Source organism: Pleurodeles waltl, chromosome 2_1 (assembly GCF_031143425.1).
Source record: "Pleurodeles waltl isolate 20211129_DDA chromosome 2_1, aPleWal1.hap1.20221129, whole genome shotgun sequence".
Taxonomy (NCBI): Eukaryota; Metazoa; Chordata; class Amphibia; order Caudata; family Salamandridae; genus Pleurodeles; species Pleurodeles waltl.
Window position 1 is genome coordinate 279,345,187 of NC_090438.1, and position 18,838 is coordinate 279,364,024.

At 44.4% G+C, this 18,838-nt stretch overlaps 1 protein-coding gene across 4 annotated transcripts in view; it reads right to left on the reverse strand.

Moving 5' to 3' along the window:
* The window catches only part of ATP11C (ATPase phospholipid transporting 11C), a 589,522-nt gene that overhangs the window by 288,982 nt on the left and 281,702 nt on the right, over window positions 1-18,838 (reverse strand). For all 4 annotated transcript variants that reach the window (XM_069212455.1, XM_069212454.1, XM_069212452.1 and 1 more), the window contains exon 6: window positions 7,822-7,950. In XM_069212455.1, the coding sequence (XP_069068556.1) occupies window positions 7,822-7,950 (129 nt within the window). The remainder of the gene's footprint in view (window positions 1-7,821; window positions 7,951-18,838) is intronic.

Consider the following 18,838-nt stretch of genomic DNA (forward strand, 5'->3'; position numbering starts at 1 on the left):
GTATTAACCTTTTTCTACACATGCATTTCACTGATAATCTCTTGTTATTTGATACCCAGGTTTCACTGCCACAGAGGACTTTGTGATCATCCTGTCCACAAAGTCCTTTGTAATCAAACTTCATACAGTATGTATTCGTTATATTTTGTTTTTATTTCTTATACCACGTTTTCTAGAGCACTCTAAAATAAATACAAAATATAAAACAAAAAAATTTGCTGCGCAGGTTGAAGAGGCCACAAAGTGGCAACAAGCAAAAAATAATGGCTGAATAAAGATTTCTTGCAGGTTTATGGAAAAAGAAATACAGGCAGAAAATAAACACATTTAAAAACAACGCCGAGAAAACGAAACCGAAACTGAAACTACAGCAAGCATGGCTATTAACTGCTTTCATGGAGATTGCAATTTTTTATTTATTTAATTCTAGACATATGGAAAAATGTGGCAATCACATGGAAGACCAAATGGGAAAAGCGTAGCAGAGTTTAGAAACTCAGGGAATGAAAAAAAGATATAGGAGTATATATTTGCCATCCTATAAATAAAGATATATTTTTCTGGTGGGTCCTTCATTTCACCTATGTTTAGAGTTACTATATGCCCCTGGGGCACACCTTTTTAGTCCTGGATTTTTTTTTTGTGATTAGTTACTTTCAGCTTTGCTAGTGTAATTGAACCCAAAAAACACAACCCAGGATACAACTCTTATAGTACTCTTTTTTAAATCTTTTAAGTATGCCATATACAAAGAAACATAGTAATATTTGACACTGATAGAACACACAATTCAGAAATCAATGTTTCATATATAATAAAATTGAGCTGACAATTTGAAAACCCACCAGATTAATCGTGGTGTCTGAACTACTTAATTTGTAAAAAAAAAAAACGAAAAAAAAAAAAAACATTGCTGGGGCCCTTGTCAGGAAGCCACTACAGCTAGCACCGCCCATTGCCACTGTCAGCACTACCAATGACATTTCAGAATTTGTATACATTTAAAATGACTAGTACCAGCCAACAAAACTATTCTTATAGCTTTGGGTGGCAAGTATTAGTCATTTTTAATGTATATGGCATTATTAAGCATCTGTTGTTGAGTTCCTTACGAAATTAGACAAGCAGCACTAGGTGACTGGCTGTCATGAGTCCCAGTGTTGATGAATAAGTGCCGGTGCTGAGCACAGGAAAGCCCCAGCTCAAATTAAGCACTGGGTGTCTGTATTCACTCCAGGGACCCCATTTCTTTTCAAATTTTCATGGGCATCCCCTACTTTTATATATCGTCCTTTGAGACTGCATGCATCAATCCATTCCCGCCTGCCATTGAGAGAGGGTAGGTACCTCTCTGCTCCCCCATTTATAAGCAATGTCCTTTCGTGCTGTGATAAGGGCCACGCTGCACAACAATAGCCCATGTGTAGGTAGCGTTTGGTACCCCCATAGCCCAAGGCGCCCAGCTTCTGGTTCGAATCCACCGACACCTCTGCAACTGTAGAGAGAGACAGACCCACTTGCATCCAGAATCGTCGGATGATTGGGCAGTCCCAGATGATGTTTGTCAGGGTTCGGCCGCGGCCGCAGCCCTGCAGACACCTATGGTTATCGACCCTATCCATTAGGAAGCAATCAAGTTCTGGGGAGGTAAGTGCGATGGAGGATTTTCAGTTATACCAACCAGTAGCCTGATTTTATAGCTAACTCATGAGGGTGGCGACACACCTCCCCTCGGTCTTTGTCTGTCAGAACCCCAATATCTTCCTCCCACAGACCACGGAGCTTGCCTAGGAAAGCTGGTGATTAGCCACTAGTGTCCAGGATGTCTGGGAAGTAGCATGGCTCTACAGAGGACCCAATAGTAATCGAAATTCCAGCAGCCCACTGGTTGGGGACTTTATATAACATATCCCAGCAACCCTGGAGTGCGTGTTGGACCTGCAGATAATGGCAATTTTCAGTTATCAGTTCGTATAGAGTTTGCAAGTCAGGGAAGGGGAGAAGTCCCCCCAGATCCCAGATGTCTCCCAATATTGGCATCCCAATCATATTGCACTGTTGCCTGCATTCCAACCCCTGTAAGGCTCCCACTAGGGCTGAGTCCCATAATGGGGTTTGTATCATTAATCGCCCCTGCCATCTCATCGTTTGTGGCTTCTTTCCATATTTTTATTACTAGGGCCATCGATGGAAGGGTGTTAGAGAAGCTGCGCTCATCCTAAAGCCTCTTTAAGTATCCCTGGGGAGCCATCAGTCTCCTACTACCTTCAGAGGGGGTTCCTGCTGTGGGGCAAACGCCCAATCATTGACAACCTACAGTTGAGTGACCCAGTAATACAAATGTAAGTCTAGGCAGCCGAGTCCCCTTCGTATGGGTGTCTAGTCAGCGATTGTAGGTCAATGCGGGTGGACTTATCATTCCACAACAGGGATCTGGTCACCGTATCCGTGGATTTAAAGAAGTCATCTACTCCCATAGTACTCTTACATGCAAATGAACAGCCCAGGAGTCAACTGGGATTCCAACCCATTTTTAACATCCCACACAGAGACTTGCTGCCCCTACTTATCAATGTTAAGCTATCTACTGTTCATAAAGATATCAACAGATAGGTTGATATACCTACAAATATAAAAACATAGGGGGTTATTACAACTTTGGAGGAGGTGTTAATCCGTCCCAAAAGTGACGGTAAAGTGACGGATATACCACCAGCCGTATTACGAGTCCATTATATCCTATGGAACTCGTAATACGGCTGGTGGTATATCCGTGACTTTAACGTCACTTTTGGGACAGATTAACACCTCCTCCAAAGTTGCAATAACCCCCATAATATTGACTGAGTCAATATTGCCAGTGGCGTGGTACGTGGATTAAGATACCCTATAATAACATAGCTAAATATAAGTGTGTTAGCCGCGATGCCAACAATATTAATAGATGTTGTGGTGCATACATCAAGATACCAAATGTTACTGATAAGTCTATCAAGCCTGGTGTGAGACACCTGGTTCCATAAAATCTTGGTACGTGGATAAAGATACACAACAACAATGATCAAATGTTTTCATGTATTAGCTAACGGATTTTGGTGATTTAAAATCCCCAACACAACATAGAGAAACGCGTATGTGTGATGGTAGAAATATTAACAACATTGATAGACATATTGGTGCAAGATATTGAATAATATTGATAAATCTACATACGTGTGTGTCAAAGTATTCAGACAAAAAAGTTCATTTATTTTACAGGAGAACAAACCAGTGGATTAGGAATGTTCCAACTCACTCCTGTCTCCCTGGTTTAAAGTAATCACGTGTTCCAAGCGGCGCCTCTTAGTAATGTGGCTGCCTGGTCTGGTGACGGATAGGTTCCCTGTAGGAATGCTGCATCGGCGAGCATTCAAACCATCAATCAAATCTCCATTTGCAGGGCCGATCACCCTTAAAGTAGGGTTATCCTTCTAGCACAGCACCTTATGTTCTAAAAGCAGCAGCGTGTGGAGGCAGCGAAAAGGCTTGGACTTCGAGCATTGCAATTAGCAAGAGACAGAGAAGAAGCACGTCGCATAGGCCAGAGTGCAGAAACGCGTGCAAGTGCTGAGCTTCCCCAGGCCTAAGATGCGTCCTGCCCACCTGTACAAAATCTCCAGTACAATCAGAGGAAGCAGGAGTTTACATTTAAGATGCTCCACAAAATAACATGTCTGTATGCAAGTGAAAGGCGTAAGCCTAGAATGTATAGGTTCAGCTTTTGTGTGAATTTATATTGCCATGTTTTGCAAAACATTATATGTAAGCACGCGGACTGCAGAGTGAGCATGTGATTGTAGTGTGCTCACCTTAGTTGTTCAAGACCGGACTGCCTATTTGTTCCACCGGGCACTTTCCCCAGTGGGCTGGAGCCTTTGGAGGCTAGTTTTAAGGCAGGGGAGTCGCTGCTGGTGGAAGGGTGCTGGGCTGGTTTGAACTTATTGCTAGGACAGTTGTTGGTCCAGCCCCGTTGTCAAAACAATATTTTACTGTCACAGTTGTGTTGGTACTGGGCAGTGACATAGTTACCATGACAGAGGCTCTATGACTCTGCTAAGGCCTTACTGTCTCTTTTGTGGGCTCAGTCTATCTGTTGTGAGTTCAGTGACTAACTGCACAACTGAGTTTATAAAGCACTCACTTTGTGGTGTCTTGGTGCTGGTCTAAACACAGTTTAGCCAAACAGGTAATTTTCAGCTTTTTAGGTCCAGTGCACAAGCACTTTCACCTGTTGTAATATTGTAGGCTTTTAACCACGCCCATAACTTTCACGCATTCATGGGCTTGCCTTTCAAAAATCCTTTATCATCATTGACAAATGTTCTACGTTTGTCCCTCCTTGGGGGAGGGGGGTTGTTACTGCCTTGCAAACTACCCCTGTTACATGGATAATTACACAATTGCTGATATGTCTGACTGTGAGCGAACTTCTTTTTCCTTTTATGTCTCTCCTTTGCAGTCATGGTGCTTTAAATCAGCTTGCTTATGTCAACTGTTTTACTGCAGCTTTCTCATTTTCATGCAAATTTAGATCTGTGATATTCTCACTCAAAGGGCAATAAAGCCAAGGGCTGAAGTGGCTTCACCCATTACCTCAATCTCTACGCTGCCACGGGGTGAAGCAGAATCCGAGTGACATCTGAACAGAACAACAGATGAATAGGGCTTATCCAAAGCCCCTCTTTTTAGGCATATGTATCTGTTTTATATCATTTTGGATAATAATAGTCTGTAAGACAGCTAAAGCTATCAAGTCATACCTGAAAAGTACTTCCATACACACACAGCTAAATAATACACAAACAATTACAATGATTTCCAAATTACAGTCAGCAAAACAATAGTCAACCCCTCCCAAGAGTCCTTGACAAGGATTCTCTCAGTGCAAATTTTCTACCCCCACAGGTTCTCAAAGGGGGTAATTAATACAAAAACTCTCTCTTGTGTGTCCTATTGCCCCTGAATTAGGTCTTACAGCAACCATCAGGTATACAGTCACAACATATTATACATATATACACAATTATAGTTGGTAGAACAATATATAACTCTTCCAAAGACAGGTTAACCAGATATGTCACAGTGCAAATAGTCTACCCAGAAGGTGTAACCAACACCCCAAACCCTTGCCTCATGCAATAAGCTTAGATTACATGTCATGAAATTTATGTTTTAACGGTCTATTGCCTATTTCATAGCAAACGGGCCATTAGCTCAGCATTATAATCAACTCATGACTACTGTACTGAGCTTAACCTTTCCCACAAGGTGCAAAGCCCAATACTAACACACTTGTTTCATTGGAAGTACACACCTTCTGCCCAATCAAAACTTGTAGACAGGAAGCTCAATGTGTGGTTGAAGCCTAAGGCCCTCGAGTACTGCTTTCCAAAGCTCTTTTTAACAACACGCAACAGTTGTGCCAGACATAAAAAGTATGCTTGCACTTCATTCACTACACCATGGATAACTAGGTCACAATCTGACCGATTTGGCTAATCCCACATCTTCTTATTCCACTAAGCAACCATGGGAGGAAGCAGCGCAGACTTAAAAGGGGGCAGCTGAAAGATGTACAACTGTATGAAAGCAAAACGATATCTAATTTACAGATTGCCACTTGGGCTGAATATGGAACTTGAAGCCGTAGATAACATCTTCCACACCTCCAGTAACAACCCGCTGGACACAGAATCACTGATGAAAGGCCTAAACTCTGCCATATGTTTTGACTCACTAAGCCTCTGCTATCATTGCACCACTCCAAAACATACAAACCACCTCTTCGGAAAACGTGGTGTTTTAAGTACCTTCGATAAGGCAAAACAGTTTGTCAATCTCTTAAGTTTCCGAGACAGCCTTAAGAGAACTTTTGAAAAATTCCCCTCCTTACCCTCACTATACTGGCAAGTCACCCTCACGGTAACTCTCTGCTGTCTTGAAAACAAAATGTAAAGATATGCTTGAGATAGCAAGATCAGGGAAAGTATGCAAAAATATCCAAGAAGCAACTACCAACAAGGCTAATACATTGAATCAGGACAGTGACATTGCTATTCGATAATGAGCGAAGATACAGAAAAAAGGACAAAAGAGAGTCTGCACAAGATAGTTATTTGATCTGCTGATAGGAAGCTTAACTAACGAGAATCTTGCTAATGGTTAACTGTTAATTGTTGCAAAAGCTTGGCCCCCGTTGGTTACAGGCAGACCCTTGAAATACATCACTCTGCTCTAATGGAAGGAGGGCAGGCAAATATGTAATTTTCAATGGTGATGGATTTATCATATTTCTATCTATCCTTCATGCGAACTGCTGATGTTCTGCCAAATGGTCAATTTCACCTGAAGCTTTGCAGGGATTGGACAACTTCACCAGAGGGTTTTCTGCAGGGGTGGCTCCTCCATAAGGGCGGGGGAGCATCGCCCCCTCCCCCCCCCAAGCAGTAACCGCTGCAAATCCTTTCACAAGGAAAGGATAATAAACAGGGTTTATTATCCTTTCCTTGGGAAAGGGGCGAGGCATTGGGGATGATGAGCAGAGGAGAGTGCACTGTACACTCCCTTTAGAGCGCGTGTGGCCGGCCAAACACACATGCGCACAGGGCGCTCTCCAGCCCAGCAACACAGTTGCCGGGCTGAAGGGAGCCTGCACAGCTCCCAGTCTGCCTGGGAGTGCCCTGGCTGGGCATTCCCAGCCAATCCCGATGCTGCTTTGCGTGCAGGGAGCAGAGGTAAGTTTTGTAATTATTTTTTTTTTTTAATGTTATTAATTCCTACAGCCCCCGTCCCCTGCATGCCGCCCCACCCCCAGGAATCACTGAGAGCCGCGACTGGTTTTCCGACAATATCTGATGACACTGAGGGAAGTTCTGACCATCTGTTCAGGCAATGGAAAAGTATCATTAATGAGGCACTTTATTATTGCCCAAATTCCTCCACCCACAACAGCCATTGGAGGTTCCCTTGCTTAATGTTTCTTGCCTTTGCCAACATCCTTTTATAGCAGTGATTTTTTAAGGTTAACAGGTTTTAAGGTTGTGACAGTGTTCTGGCTCTGGATACGGTAGGTTTGCCAACACCTATGTTTCATTTCAGCCATGCTTGTTAGCAATAAAGATGACAGAGTTCACAGTGAAGCCTCTCCACAGTTTTTCATAAATATAAGTCAGCAATTCTTCTGTCATTAGAAATATGCATCTAATCTAATTTCAGTGATTTGTGATTTACACTATATAAATCAGATAAAGAATTCTTTGATCACTCCAAACCATCTCCACTCATCACTACTTTGACGCAGAGGAAAACACGGAAGCAACCTGTTTGGAGGCAATATCATTGTCACAAGAGAACATACTGACTAGGTAGATTGTATGACACTCCCAGAAAATCCAGCACAATACCCACCAATCACACTTGGATGAGTTGGTGGAATTTCGCAAGATTACTTGTCTGCTGAGGTCAGCCAGAACCTGCAGACAACATGGAGAGGGAGAACACATACTTGGGGTCGAAAATACAAACTCGTAAGAGTCCAAAGCAAATGGAAACAGCATAAATTGACATTGGAATGATCCCCACATAGATTGAGACAATCACAATACCTGCTTTGGTAACGACATACCAGCAACCACAGAGTGTGTAGACTGTACCAAGACTGAGCCTCTCTAGCAGTACCCTCAAGCAGGAAGAACTACTATCATGGAGCCTGAGAGACACAACACGAAACCGGCATAACTAAAAAAAGAAAACAACAGTAAGATCTTTATGTGGCACGTATACCTTGTAGTTGGATTCTCCGTCTAGACTTGCTGTAGTAACGGAGCAAGTGCCATCATCATTACTCGATGACAAGAATATCAGGTCACAGGGGAAGGTTTCATTGTCTGCAACTTCTACAATATCTCCGACCTGCAGTGATTAAGAAAGCTGTTATTCTGCTGAACAGTAGTTCATTGATTGCCCAGTGTTTTCAAACATGAATTATGGTAAACCTCAACTGAATCCTACGTCTGAAAATGGAGAAAAGGTAAGCGAGTCTGAATAACAGTCTAAAACAGTCTAGTTAAATCCACATACATCAAGTCCAGGCCACCTAGTATATGCCTTCTCTCAACATAACCAAAACCCTCGACTGGGCAGCCCCTTAAAATGATGAAAAAAGCAAAATTTAGATGCAAAACTACCAACAAATGCCCGATTCACAAAGGTAAATTTATATGTGTAGATTTACTCACTTGTAAATTTACTCCAGCAGCTAGGAGTAGGTTTACAGCTTTTTTTGCTATTCACCATTTCTGTGAATTAAGTTACTCCTAGGTGTAGACTTACATTTCTCCACCCCCAGTGGAGCCTCATAGGGTAGGATTCAGGAGTGTAAAGTTACTACTTGTAAGTTTTCACACACAGGCATAGGTCTCCGCCGCCAGGGCAGAGATCCTGGTATGGTGAAGTACAGCAATCTCTACCATCGGGGCAGAGATCTCACCATGGTAAAGTACGGTATAATTTATTAAACTTTAAAAAAATTACAAATACTTTATTATAAAATACTGGTGTAAATAATTAAATATTTTAAATCTATAATTAATAAAATTGTTACAGCATATTAACTTAAATACGCATTAAAATAATTAAACTATATTTATTTTCAAGTGAGTGCTGGCAAAAAAAAGAAAATATATTTATATTATTTAAAAATAATATTCCGAAAGAATAATAGACTAAAGAAAAAATTCCAAATACATAAAATCTTTTATTGTGCAGTGCAATGTATTTAAAGTTTTGTATAGAATTTATTTTAAATAATTATTAAACAAAAATGTATTGAACAGATTCTCTCTTCTATATGTATGTTCTAATGCCAGTTTGTAAATGCAAGCGAGGATTTGCTGATATTACCTCTATTAGAATAAGACCAAGCAGACAATACAAATCACTCAAGCAATGTTTAATAGAAGCTAAAGATAATACATTTTTTATATCATCAACTTACATAGCGCATTTCATTTATCTACTGTACAGTTCCAAAACCTTTGGTCTTTTCTTCAGCTTGACTTCAAACTCTAGTAAGGACCTAACCTGCATCTGTCTCAACCCTCATGTGTTTCTCTTAAAATGACTAGCCTTTCCCTCAGGAGCTAACTGTGTGAGGGCTAACTTTGTTCAAACCAACAGGTATGTTGCGGAATACTTTTATTCTTAAGTTTGGTTTTTCCATGTGTTCCAGGTGCCATGTGTTCTGACGTTGCCAGCACAAGGACATACAGGACACCTTCAGGCTGCTACGTAAATAATGTATTTAGTACATTATTAAAAAATATAGCTATGCATGTATTTAGTATTGAAATATTTTTTTTAATTTGTTTTATTATTTTGAACGCTTGTTGAGCATAACTACCTATTTACATATCAATGATCATTGATTACAGTTACCCATTAGAAACAGACAACTAGACTGAAGCGGAACACTACAATCATTAACAATAGACATGGCTATATTCAATACTTCAATAGCATGAGATTACACAGAAAAGAGAAAAAAGAAGCACTTCCTGCCCTCGTGCGGAGAGGACAAGGCAGTAAAAATGACTATACAGCAAGGTGAGGTGTCTTAGGATAATGTACTGTTCACGGCGGGAATAATTGTCATGATTATCATTGTCAGCCTGGGGGCGTGAACTTTGTTGAGCCAGTGAGACAACCTACATAGCATACTGAGAAGTTATAAATTAATAGTATGATATATTTATGAAAAAAATCCATACCTCACTATTGGTAGAGTTTTGTAACCAATTGGGATCCATCAAATTTGATATTTATTTGGGGAGAATGTCTCTGAATTTGATATCATAAAATCCATCATGAAATTAGATCTGTATAACATAGTTGTGCGGTTCAACACTGGCCTTTCATGAATGGTTGAACAGAGGTAATCACAAGGAGCTTCACATGCCCATCCTTACTCAGGAAGAACAGTTAGCTTTAATCACCTAAGTAGAATTTGTTTGCCTTCACTGGGTACAAGGCAGTCTCTCTAGATCTAGGCCGAGCAAGAGAGGCCGTCCCCTCCGTCCTGCTTTACCCCAGAGGCTACCTTTAAAGTGATAGGGGCAAGAAAAAAGTGCAGCATAGGCTGTGCTCCTTGTAAATAAAACCTTATGAAGCCATGGAATTTAGGAGGATAATTTGTGGTAAATGTGGGGGGAGGTTCTCTTAGAAACCAAGAGGAAAATAGATTCTCCTTGTATAGCACATAGCTGGGACCTATGGAATATTGAAGAACTTTCTGTTTATTAAGGACAAAAATTGGACAGTTCTCCCTTCAGCCAATGTCTTTGTAGGATTGAACTTGACAGTTAGGAACGGGGAAGCGGGATGCTTGATCTACCAATAAAACCCTAGTTCCATTGAGGTACTTTGGGTTCTGTTATTCCATTCTTTCTTGGTGTGGAAAGTTTAAGTGCAGAAAGGCCTTGGCACTTGTGATGCTCAATGCCGAACAGAGAAGTGACAGCCGGAGAGACCGAGCCCCAGTCCCTGTGCCTGGATGAGTATTGGAGGTGTAAAAGGGACTTAATTGGCATTCATTAGACTTGTCGTATGCCAGGTCATGGTTGTCTGGCTCCCAGCCTTGAGAACACTGAAAGAACACTAATCTACCACTGCAAAGGCAAACCTATCTCCCATGCCAGAGGCATGAATGGCCCAGAGTATCAGTCCTCTTTGCATTATCTTTTGCATGCCAGATGGCCTTTATCCCTGAAGCCTGAGTACGTCCAGTCTTCATACATAGGGTCAACTACACCTGGGTGCAGAAGAAACACTGAAGACAATTTCAAATGAAAAATTCCTTTTTTCTTTTCATTTGAACTGGAATATGCAGTGATCTTAATCCCCATAAATATGTTTTTCACCTCCTTCCCAAGTTTTTCACTGCACTTTTATATATTTAGTTTATAGTCCTAATTCCGTTAAGAGTATTTAAATATATTCTGTTTGAGTAGTGTTGTCCTGTTACCCGATAGCACTTCTGCATTGTTGGAACCCTCCCATAGAGGTCCTGAATTGGCAGCATACAAGTGGAAACGTTCTTGTCGTATTAAGACTGCTACTGCTAGTACATATGTGTCTGTACATTGCCAAACCCAATTAGCTTTGAGCTGAATGGAAATACCACCAGAAACTAAATAGGTGTCTTTAAGATGTTGAAGCTGGGAAAATGCTTGCCCGTGCTCCTAACAAACTTCACACATCACATTGCTGGTAGGAGAGACGCACAATGCAGGATAAAAGCAATTATTGCAATGCCTTTGAATGTGTTTCCATCAGTTATGGATTTTTTGCTCACCCTGTATCTGAGGGTTTGAAAAAACCTATACATCTCACACATGTAGTCCGATGGGAAATCAAGCCCATGTGAAATGACTACCTGAATTCGAGGGGGTATCTGCCAAAATCACACAAAAAATGGGGACTTGATTAAAAATGAAAATTTCAATTATACTCTCACATGAATAAAAATATAGGTTCTAACGCAAGAACCAAAAAAATAGGTCAAACAATGAAGTCAATTTAAACAGAGAAAATTGAAGCATCAATAAATTATAAAACTCAGTGCATAAGAAATCCACATACATTTATTTAATCCCACTTTCTCCAGCCTCTACCAAGGGGTCACGTATACAAAACCATTTCTGGTCGCAAACCTTGCTATTAACAAACACACAGCGTTTGCATTAAAACATTTGTATTGAGCCATGTATTAAACCTATTTTGCAACTCATTAAAGCCTTTTTAAATTGTAAAATGGATTTTATCGACTCATTCAGAACAGCAAAATAGGAGAGCTTGAAAGGGGCATTACCTCGTAGATGTGATTCTCAAAGAGATGTAACAATCATCTGCTGCAACTACAGTAACAAACTACTGAAGTGTCACAGAGTCCTCAAAAGATGCGGTAACTGGCTCAAATACGTGAAGGTGTCTCTGTTGGATAGCTTCCCCTTTGGGAACTGTTTCTGGAGGAACAGGATGTGGTGACTGGAGCCTATCAATCTCTTCCAAAAGGGCTTTTTTTAAGCAGTACTGATTCCTTTAAGTAACAGATAGTTTATGTTGGACTTTTGCTTATGCAGGGTCATCCCCAGTCTTTTTGCCTCCTGCCTCCTATTTTTTTCTGACCTGTCGCTGTTGGCTTTTGAACTCTGAGCACTTTCCCACTGCTAACCAGTGCTAAAGTGCATATGCTCTCTGTGTGAAATTGTATGTGATTGGTTTATCCATGATTGGCATATTTGATTTACTAGTAAGTCCCTAGTAAAGTGCACTAGAGGTGCCCAGGGCCTGTAAATCAAATGCTACTAGTGGGCCTGCAGCACTGGTTGTGCCACCCACATAAGTAGCTCTGTAATCATGTCTCAGACCTGCCACTGCAGTGTCTGTGTGTGTATTTTTACACTGTAAATTCGACTTGGCAAGTGTACCCACTTGCCAGGCCTAAACCTTCCCTTTTCTTACATGCAAGGCACCCCTAAGGTAGGCCCTAGGAAGCCCCAAGGGCAGGGTGCAGTGTATGGATAAGGTAGGACATATAGTAATGTGGTTTATATGTCCTGACAGTGAAATACTGCTAAATTCGTTTTTCACTGTTGCAAGGACTGTCTCTCTCATAGGATAATATGGGGGCTACCTTTAAATATGATTAAAGCGTAGATTCCCCTAGAGAGTAGATGGACATGTGGAGTTTGGGGTCCCTGAGCTCACAATTTAAAAATACATCTTTTAGTAAAGTTGATTTTAAGATTGTGAGTTTGAAAATGCCACTTTTAGAAAGTGAGCATTTTCTTGCTTAAACCATTCTGTGACTCTGCCTTGTTTGTGGATTCCCTGTCTGGGTCAGTTTGACAGTTGGGTTGTTTTTCACCTCACACCACACAGTGACACAAAGGGAGCTGGGGTGTAACCTGCATTTCCTGATTAGCCATCTCTGCTAGGAGGGAGGGGTGAAGTGGTCACTCTCATCTGAAAGGACTGTGCCTGCCTCTAACAATGTCGGCTCCAACCCCCTGGTGTGTGTCAGAGGCCTTGCCTGGGCAAGGCAGGATTTCACAAGTAGGTGTGAGTCCCCTTTGAAGAAAGGTGACTTCAAGGACTAAAATGGGTATAAGAAGGGCACCCAAATCTACAGACTTGAGAAACACTTCTGGAATCAAGAGGAACCTCTGCCTGGAGAAGAGCTGTTAGCTGAGGAGGAAGTGCTGCCCTGCCTGTGACTGTGCTTTGTGGAGCTTTCCTGCAGTGCTGCTTCTGCCAGAGTAAGAGGGCAAAGACTGGACTTTGTGTGCCTTCCATCTTGAGAAGAAATCTCCAAGGGCTTGATATAGAGCTTGCCTCCTGTTGTTTGAAGTCTCAGGGACAGCAAAGACTTCTCTCTGCCAGCACCTGGAGCCTCTGGAGAGACTCCTACTCTGCCCTGTGGTGCCCATCCAGTCCTGGGACCCTGAAAGGAGAAGCTGGCAGCCTAAAGACAAGAAAATCCCCGCACATAGCGCCGTGCGGGGAAAAGATCGACGCAAATCCGATCGGCGGCTGAAAAACGACGCGCCGCCAGCTCCGCGGCTGAGAAACGACGCTCGCAGGAAACGCGACCGAAGAATCGACGCACAGAGCAGGAGAAACGACGCGCAGCATCGCTGACGGAGGCTGGGAGATCGCAACCTGCGCGGCTGGATCGTCAACTCATCGTGCGGCTGGATTTTTGACTCGAGTACCGCCGTGCGGAGTTATTTTCGACGCACGCCCGCCCGTGCGGGGTTATTTTTGACGCACACCAGGTAAATTTTCACTCTAGCAGCGCTAGTGTGTTTTTAAAACTACTTAAAGACTCTTTTTGATTTTTAATTAATAACTTGACTTGTGTATGGTGGATTTTTGTCGTTTTGGTCTTGTTTTGTTTAGATAAATATTTCCTATTTTTCTAAACCTGTGTTGTGTCATTTTGTAGTGTTTTCATTGAGTTACTGTGTGTGTTGGTACAAATACTTTGCGCCTAGCACTCTGAGGTTAAGCCTACTGCTCTGCCAAGCTACCAAGGGGGTAAGCAGGGGTTAGCTGAGGGTGATTCTCTTTTACCCTGACTAGAGTGAGGGTCTTTGCTTGAACAGGGGGTAACCTGACTGTCAACCAAGGACCCCATTTCTAACATTGGTGATCAGCGGTCGGGATTTGGACTTGTATTTGTGCTTGACATACAGTAATTAAGTGTACACTACTGTTTTGATCTCAGACCACTACGTGACCACATATTACTAGTCTTGTGATTTTTGTTTTTTTCTATTTGGACTGTTTTTGCTCTGCATTCAGTTTCTTTTTTCGCTGATCCGGTGATTGACTTTTCTGGAACTTCATTTGAGAACTTGCTTTTCTGCATTTGGAACTTTGCACTCTTTTAACCTTTTATCATGTCTCTACTTGGAGATGCACCAGTTGAAGCTGTTTTTGACCTGAAGCAATTGGATAGTTATAACAAGGCTCAGCTAAAGCAGTTTTGTAAAAATTTTGGTTGTCCCATTAAGAGCTCTTCCAAGAAGGATGAGCTGAAAAAGGCGCTGAGGGCCTGGGTGACAACCAGAAGCACTGGAGGGCACACTGAGGATGAGGAGGATGAGGATGAGGAGAGAGAGCAATCAGTACAGAATGGTATATTGGGGGGGCCTGTTATTCCCAGGGAAGGAGTCTCTAGGGCAAGTAGCAGTGTATCCTCCAAGGGTCTGACACCTGAAGAGTTACAGGACAGACAGGCAGAAAGGGTTCGCCGGTTGGAGGCAGAAACGTTGAGGATGCAAAGGGAGTATGACAAGTGGGAAAGGGACTTCGAGATACAAAGGATGATTTATGCTTACAAGCTTAAATTGAAACCGCTGGAAGTCATGAGGGCTGAATCCAGCTGGAATGGTGGCAGCAACAATTTTATATCTAGTGCTGCTGAAGAAATGCACATGCCCAGAGATGTGGTGCCCTACTTGAAGGAGGGAGTTAACACACACCAGGAGGTTCAGGGGTATGAGGTAGCTCCAGTGATGCACAGGGTCCCTCAGGTGGATTGGGGAACTGGCATGGGGAGTCATATTCCTACTGGTGGGAAGGACACTCTACTGACTCTAGGTGAGAGTGACAGGGAGAGGGGTTCCCCCCAGGTAGAAGTCCTGGTTATGGAGTGTGAAGACATCCCAGAAGAGTGTGGGTTGAGTGTCAGGGACAGTCAGGTACTGTCTCACCAGTCTCAGGAGGGTGATGTGGGGTGATTTTTCAAAGCAGAGTCACTGGATGGTTGGGTGAAGGGTACTTTGGTTAATTCATGTGAGGGGCTGAGTGATGTAATTGCTGGAGAGCATATGTCTAGTCCTTATTTTCCAGAGCTATGCCAACACCAGGTGGAGTGTGAGTTCTCTGACCCCAGGGAGCTTACAATGGAGGCAGACCTCTTGGTGAGTACCAGAGAGTCTGAAGAGGCATTTGGGGGTGCTCCTGAGAGGAGTGGTCTAGGTATTTCCCAACCAGGTGAGGTAGGGAAGGATTGTAGTGTCCCAGGTAGGTCCCAGTGTAGTGGGATGGGTGAGGGACCCCGTGTCCAGTCTCTGAGGAGAGGGAATGGGGATGGGCTGAGGTCCAAGGTGCCCGAGATCCGGTCCCAGGTACTGGAGGGTTCCATGAGGGAACACCAGGAGGGGAGCCTAGCCTGTACCATAGGGCCATCTGTTGAGGGAGACCCCACAGTGTCAGGAGAACTTGGGGGGGCGGCTGTAGCCAGCGTCCCACCAGTTCTGGTGTCTGGCAGTACCACTCCTAGTGAGGGGGTGCAGAAGTCCAGACAGAGGGTTGAGAGGGGGTTGCGGACCCCAGTGGAGAACCTGGAGGGTCAGGGGTCAGCTCTGAGAGCAGAGCCCCCCAGGAATGACCTTGGTAAGACCATTTCTGGGTTGGGGGGAATCCAGACTCTGTCAGATGGGCAGAGGTCAGGAGACCTGCGCCAGCCAGACTCTTGTGTGGCCCTTGGGGACAGTGTGTCCCTTGAGGGGGGTAAGTGTGCCCCCCTGGAAGTCCTGGTGTGCCAGGCAGTGGTTCAACTGCAGGGTGGTGACTCTGGGTTGAATGATCAGGTTCAGGGGGTAAACTCTGACCTGATGGGGGGTAAGTGTGCTCCCAAGGAAGTCCTGGTGCGCCAGGCAGTGGTTCAACCGCAGGGTGGTGACCCTGGGTTGGATGACCAGGTTCAGAGGGTAAACTCTGACCTGGTGGGGGGTAGGTATGCCCCCCAGGAAGTCCTGGGTTGCCAGGCAGTGGTCCAGTCTGTGGGTACAGACCCTGGACTGGAGGATCAGGTGCAGGGGGTAAACCCTGACCTGAAGGGGTGGGCGGTTTGCCCAATCACCCCCCCTGGTGTGACTTCAAGGGGTACTCTCCCTGAGGGGGGGGTGCAGAACCCTGAGAGTAGGGGCAGGGGAGAAAGAGCCTCACCCCTGGCCCCAGTGCAATCTAAGGGTACAGACCCTGGATTGGAAGGCCAGGTTCAGGGTGTCCCCCCTGACCTGGAGGAAGGGGCTACTGCCAACAGTGCCCATCCCATGTTGTCCTCTGAGGGGGCCACTCCTAGTTGGGGGGTGCAGGACCCCAGAAGGGAGGGCAGGGGGAGGGAAGCCTCACCCCTGGCCCTGGTCCAACCTGAAGGTACAGACCCCAGGTTGGCGGACCAGTTGCAGGTTAACAGCCCTGCACTGGTGGAAGAATTGTGCAGGACTGCTTCTACAAGCACCCTGACAGTTTTTGACTCTGGGGGTGCCGCTTCTGCAGGGAGGGTACTGAGCCCCAGAGGGGAGGACCAGGGTCAGGTTGTCATCCCTGACCTGGTGGAAGAGAGAGTGGTCAAAGGGTGCCAGGCACCTGGGGCTACCGCCCCCCACTCTCCACAGTCACAGTGGTTAGAGAGGCCTGAGGTCGGGCTCTCATCCCTGACAGTTGTCAGGGGTCACCGTGGCTTGCTGTCCTGGTGGACAGAGTTGCCCCTGGAGGGGGGACGAGAGTCACACCCCGGGGGTGGAGTGGGCAACACCTCTGTGTTGGCCCTGGTGGTACTATCTGCCCATTGCAATTCATCTGTGAGCAAAGTAAAGTTAGGTGCTGCACAGATGGTGTCTGTAGATGTGGAGAAGGGTTCCCCATGGGTTAGCTTAGTGGGCCCTGAGAGTATGGACAGAGGGATCCAACTGGAGTCAGGAAGGCGTAGAACTGGAACATGCCCCTGCTGTTGTGGGCCTGGGTCCTTGTTCTATCGCCCCAATCAGGGAAGTACATCAAGGTATTGATTGTTCTCCCCTGGCTTTAGGCTGGTAGGGGGTCGTGTTGGACTTTTGCTTATGCAGGGTCATCCCCAGTCTTTTTGCCTCCTGCCTCCTATTTTTTTCTGACCTGTCGCTGTTGGCTTTTGAACTCTGAGCCCTTTCCCACTGCTAACCAGTGCTAAAGTGCATATGCTCTCTGTGTGAAATTGTATGTGATTGGTTTATCCATGATTGGCATATTTGATTTACTAGTAAGTCCCTAGTAAAGTGCACTAGAGGTGCCCAGGGCCTGTAAATCAAATGCTACTAGTGGGCCTGCAGCACTGGTTGTGCCACCCACATAAGTAGCTCTGTAATCATGTCTCAGACCTGCCACTGCAGTGTCTGTGTGTGTATTTTTACACTGTAAATTCGACTTGGCAAGTGTACCCACTTGCCAGGCCTAAACCTTCCCTTTTCTTACATGCAAGGCACCCCTAAGGTAGGCCCTAGGAAGCCCCAAGGGCAGGGTGCAGTGTATGGATAAGGTAGGACATATAGTAATGTGGTTTATATGTCCTGACAGTGAAATACTGCTAAATTCGTTTTTCACTGTTGCAAGGACTGTCTCTCTCATAGGATAATATGGGGGCTACCTTTAAATATGATTAAAGCGTAGATTCCCCTAGAGAGTAGATGGACATGTGGAGTTTGGGGTCCCTGAGCTCACAATTTAAAAATACATCTTTTAGTAAAGTTGATTTTAAGATTGTGAGTTTGAAAATGCCACTTTTAGAAAGTGAGCATTTTCTTGCTTAAACCATTCTGTGACTCTGCCTTGTTTGTGGATTCCCTGTCTGGGTCAGTTTGACAGTTGGGTTGTTTTTCACCTCACACCAGACAGTGACACAAAGGGAGCTGGGGTGTAACCTGCATTTCCTGATTAGCCATCTCTGCTAGGAGGGAGGGGTGGAGTGGTCACTCATCTGAAAAGACTGTGCCTGCCTCTAACAATGCCGTCTCCAACCCCCTGGTGTGTGTCTGAGGCCTTGCCTGGGCAAGGCAGGATTTCACAAGTAGGTGTGAGTCCCCTTTGAAGAAAGGTGACTTCAAGGACTAAAATGGGTATAAGAAGGGCACCCAAATCTACAGACTTGAGAAACACTTCTGGAATCAAGAGGAACCTCTGCCTGGAGAAGAGCTGTTAGCTGAGGAGGAAGTGCTGCCCTGCTTGTGACTGTGCTTTGTGGAGCTTTCCTGCAGTGCTGCTTCTGCCAGAGTAAGAGGGCAAAGACTGGACTTTGTGTGCCTTCCATCTTGAGAAGAAATCTCCAAGGGCTTGATCTAGAGCTTGCCTCCTGTTGTTTGAAGTCTCAGGGACAGCAAAGACTTCTCTCTGCCAGCACCTGGAGCCTCTGGAGAGACTCCTACTCTGCCCTGTGGTGCCCATCCAGTCCTGGGACCCTGAAAGGAGAAGCTGG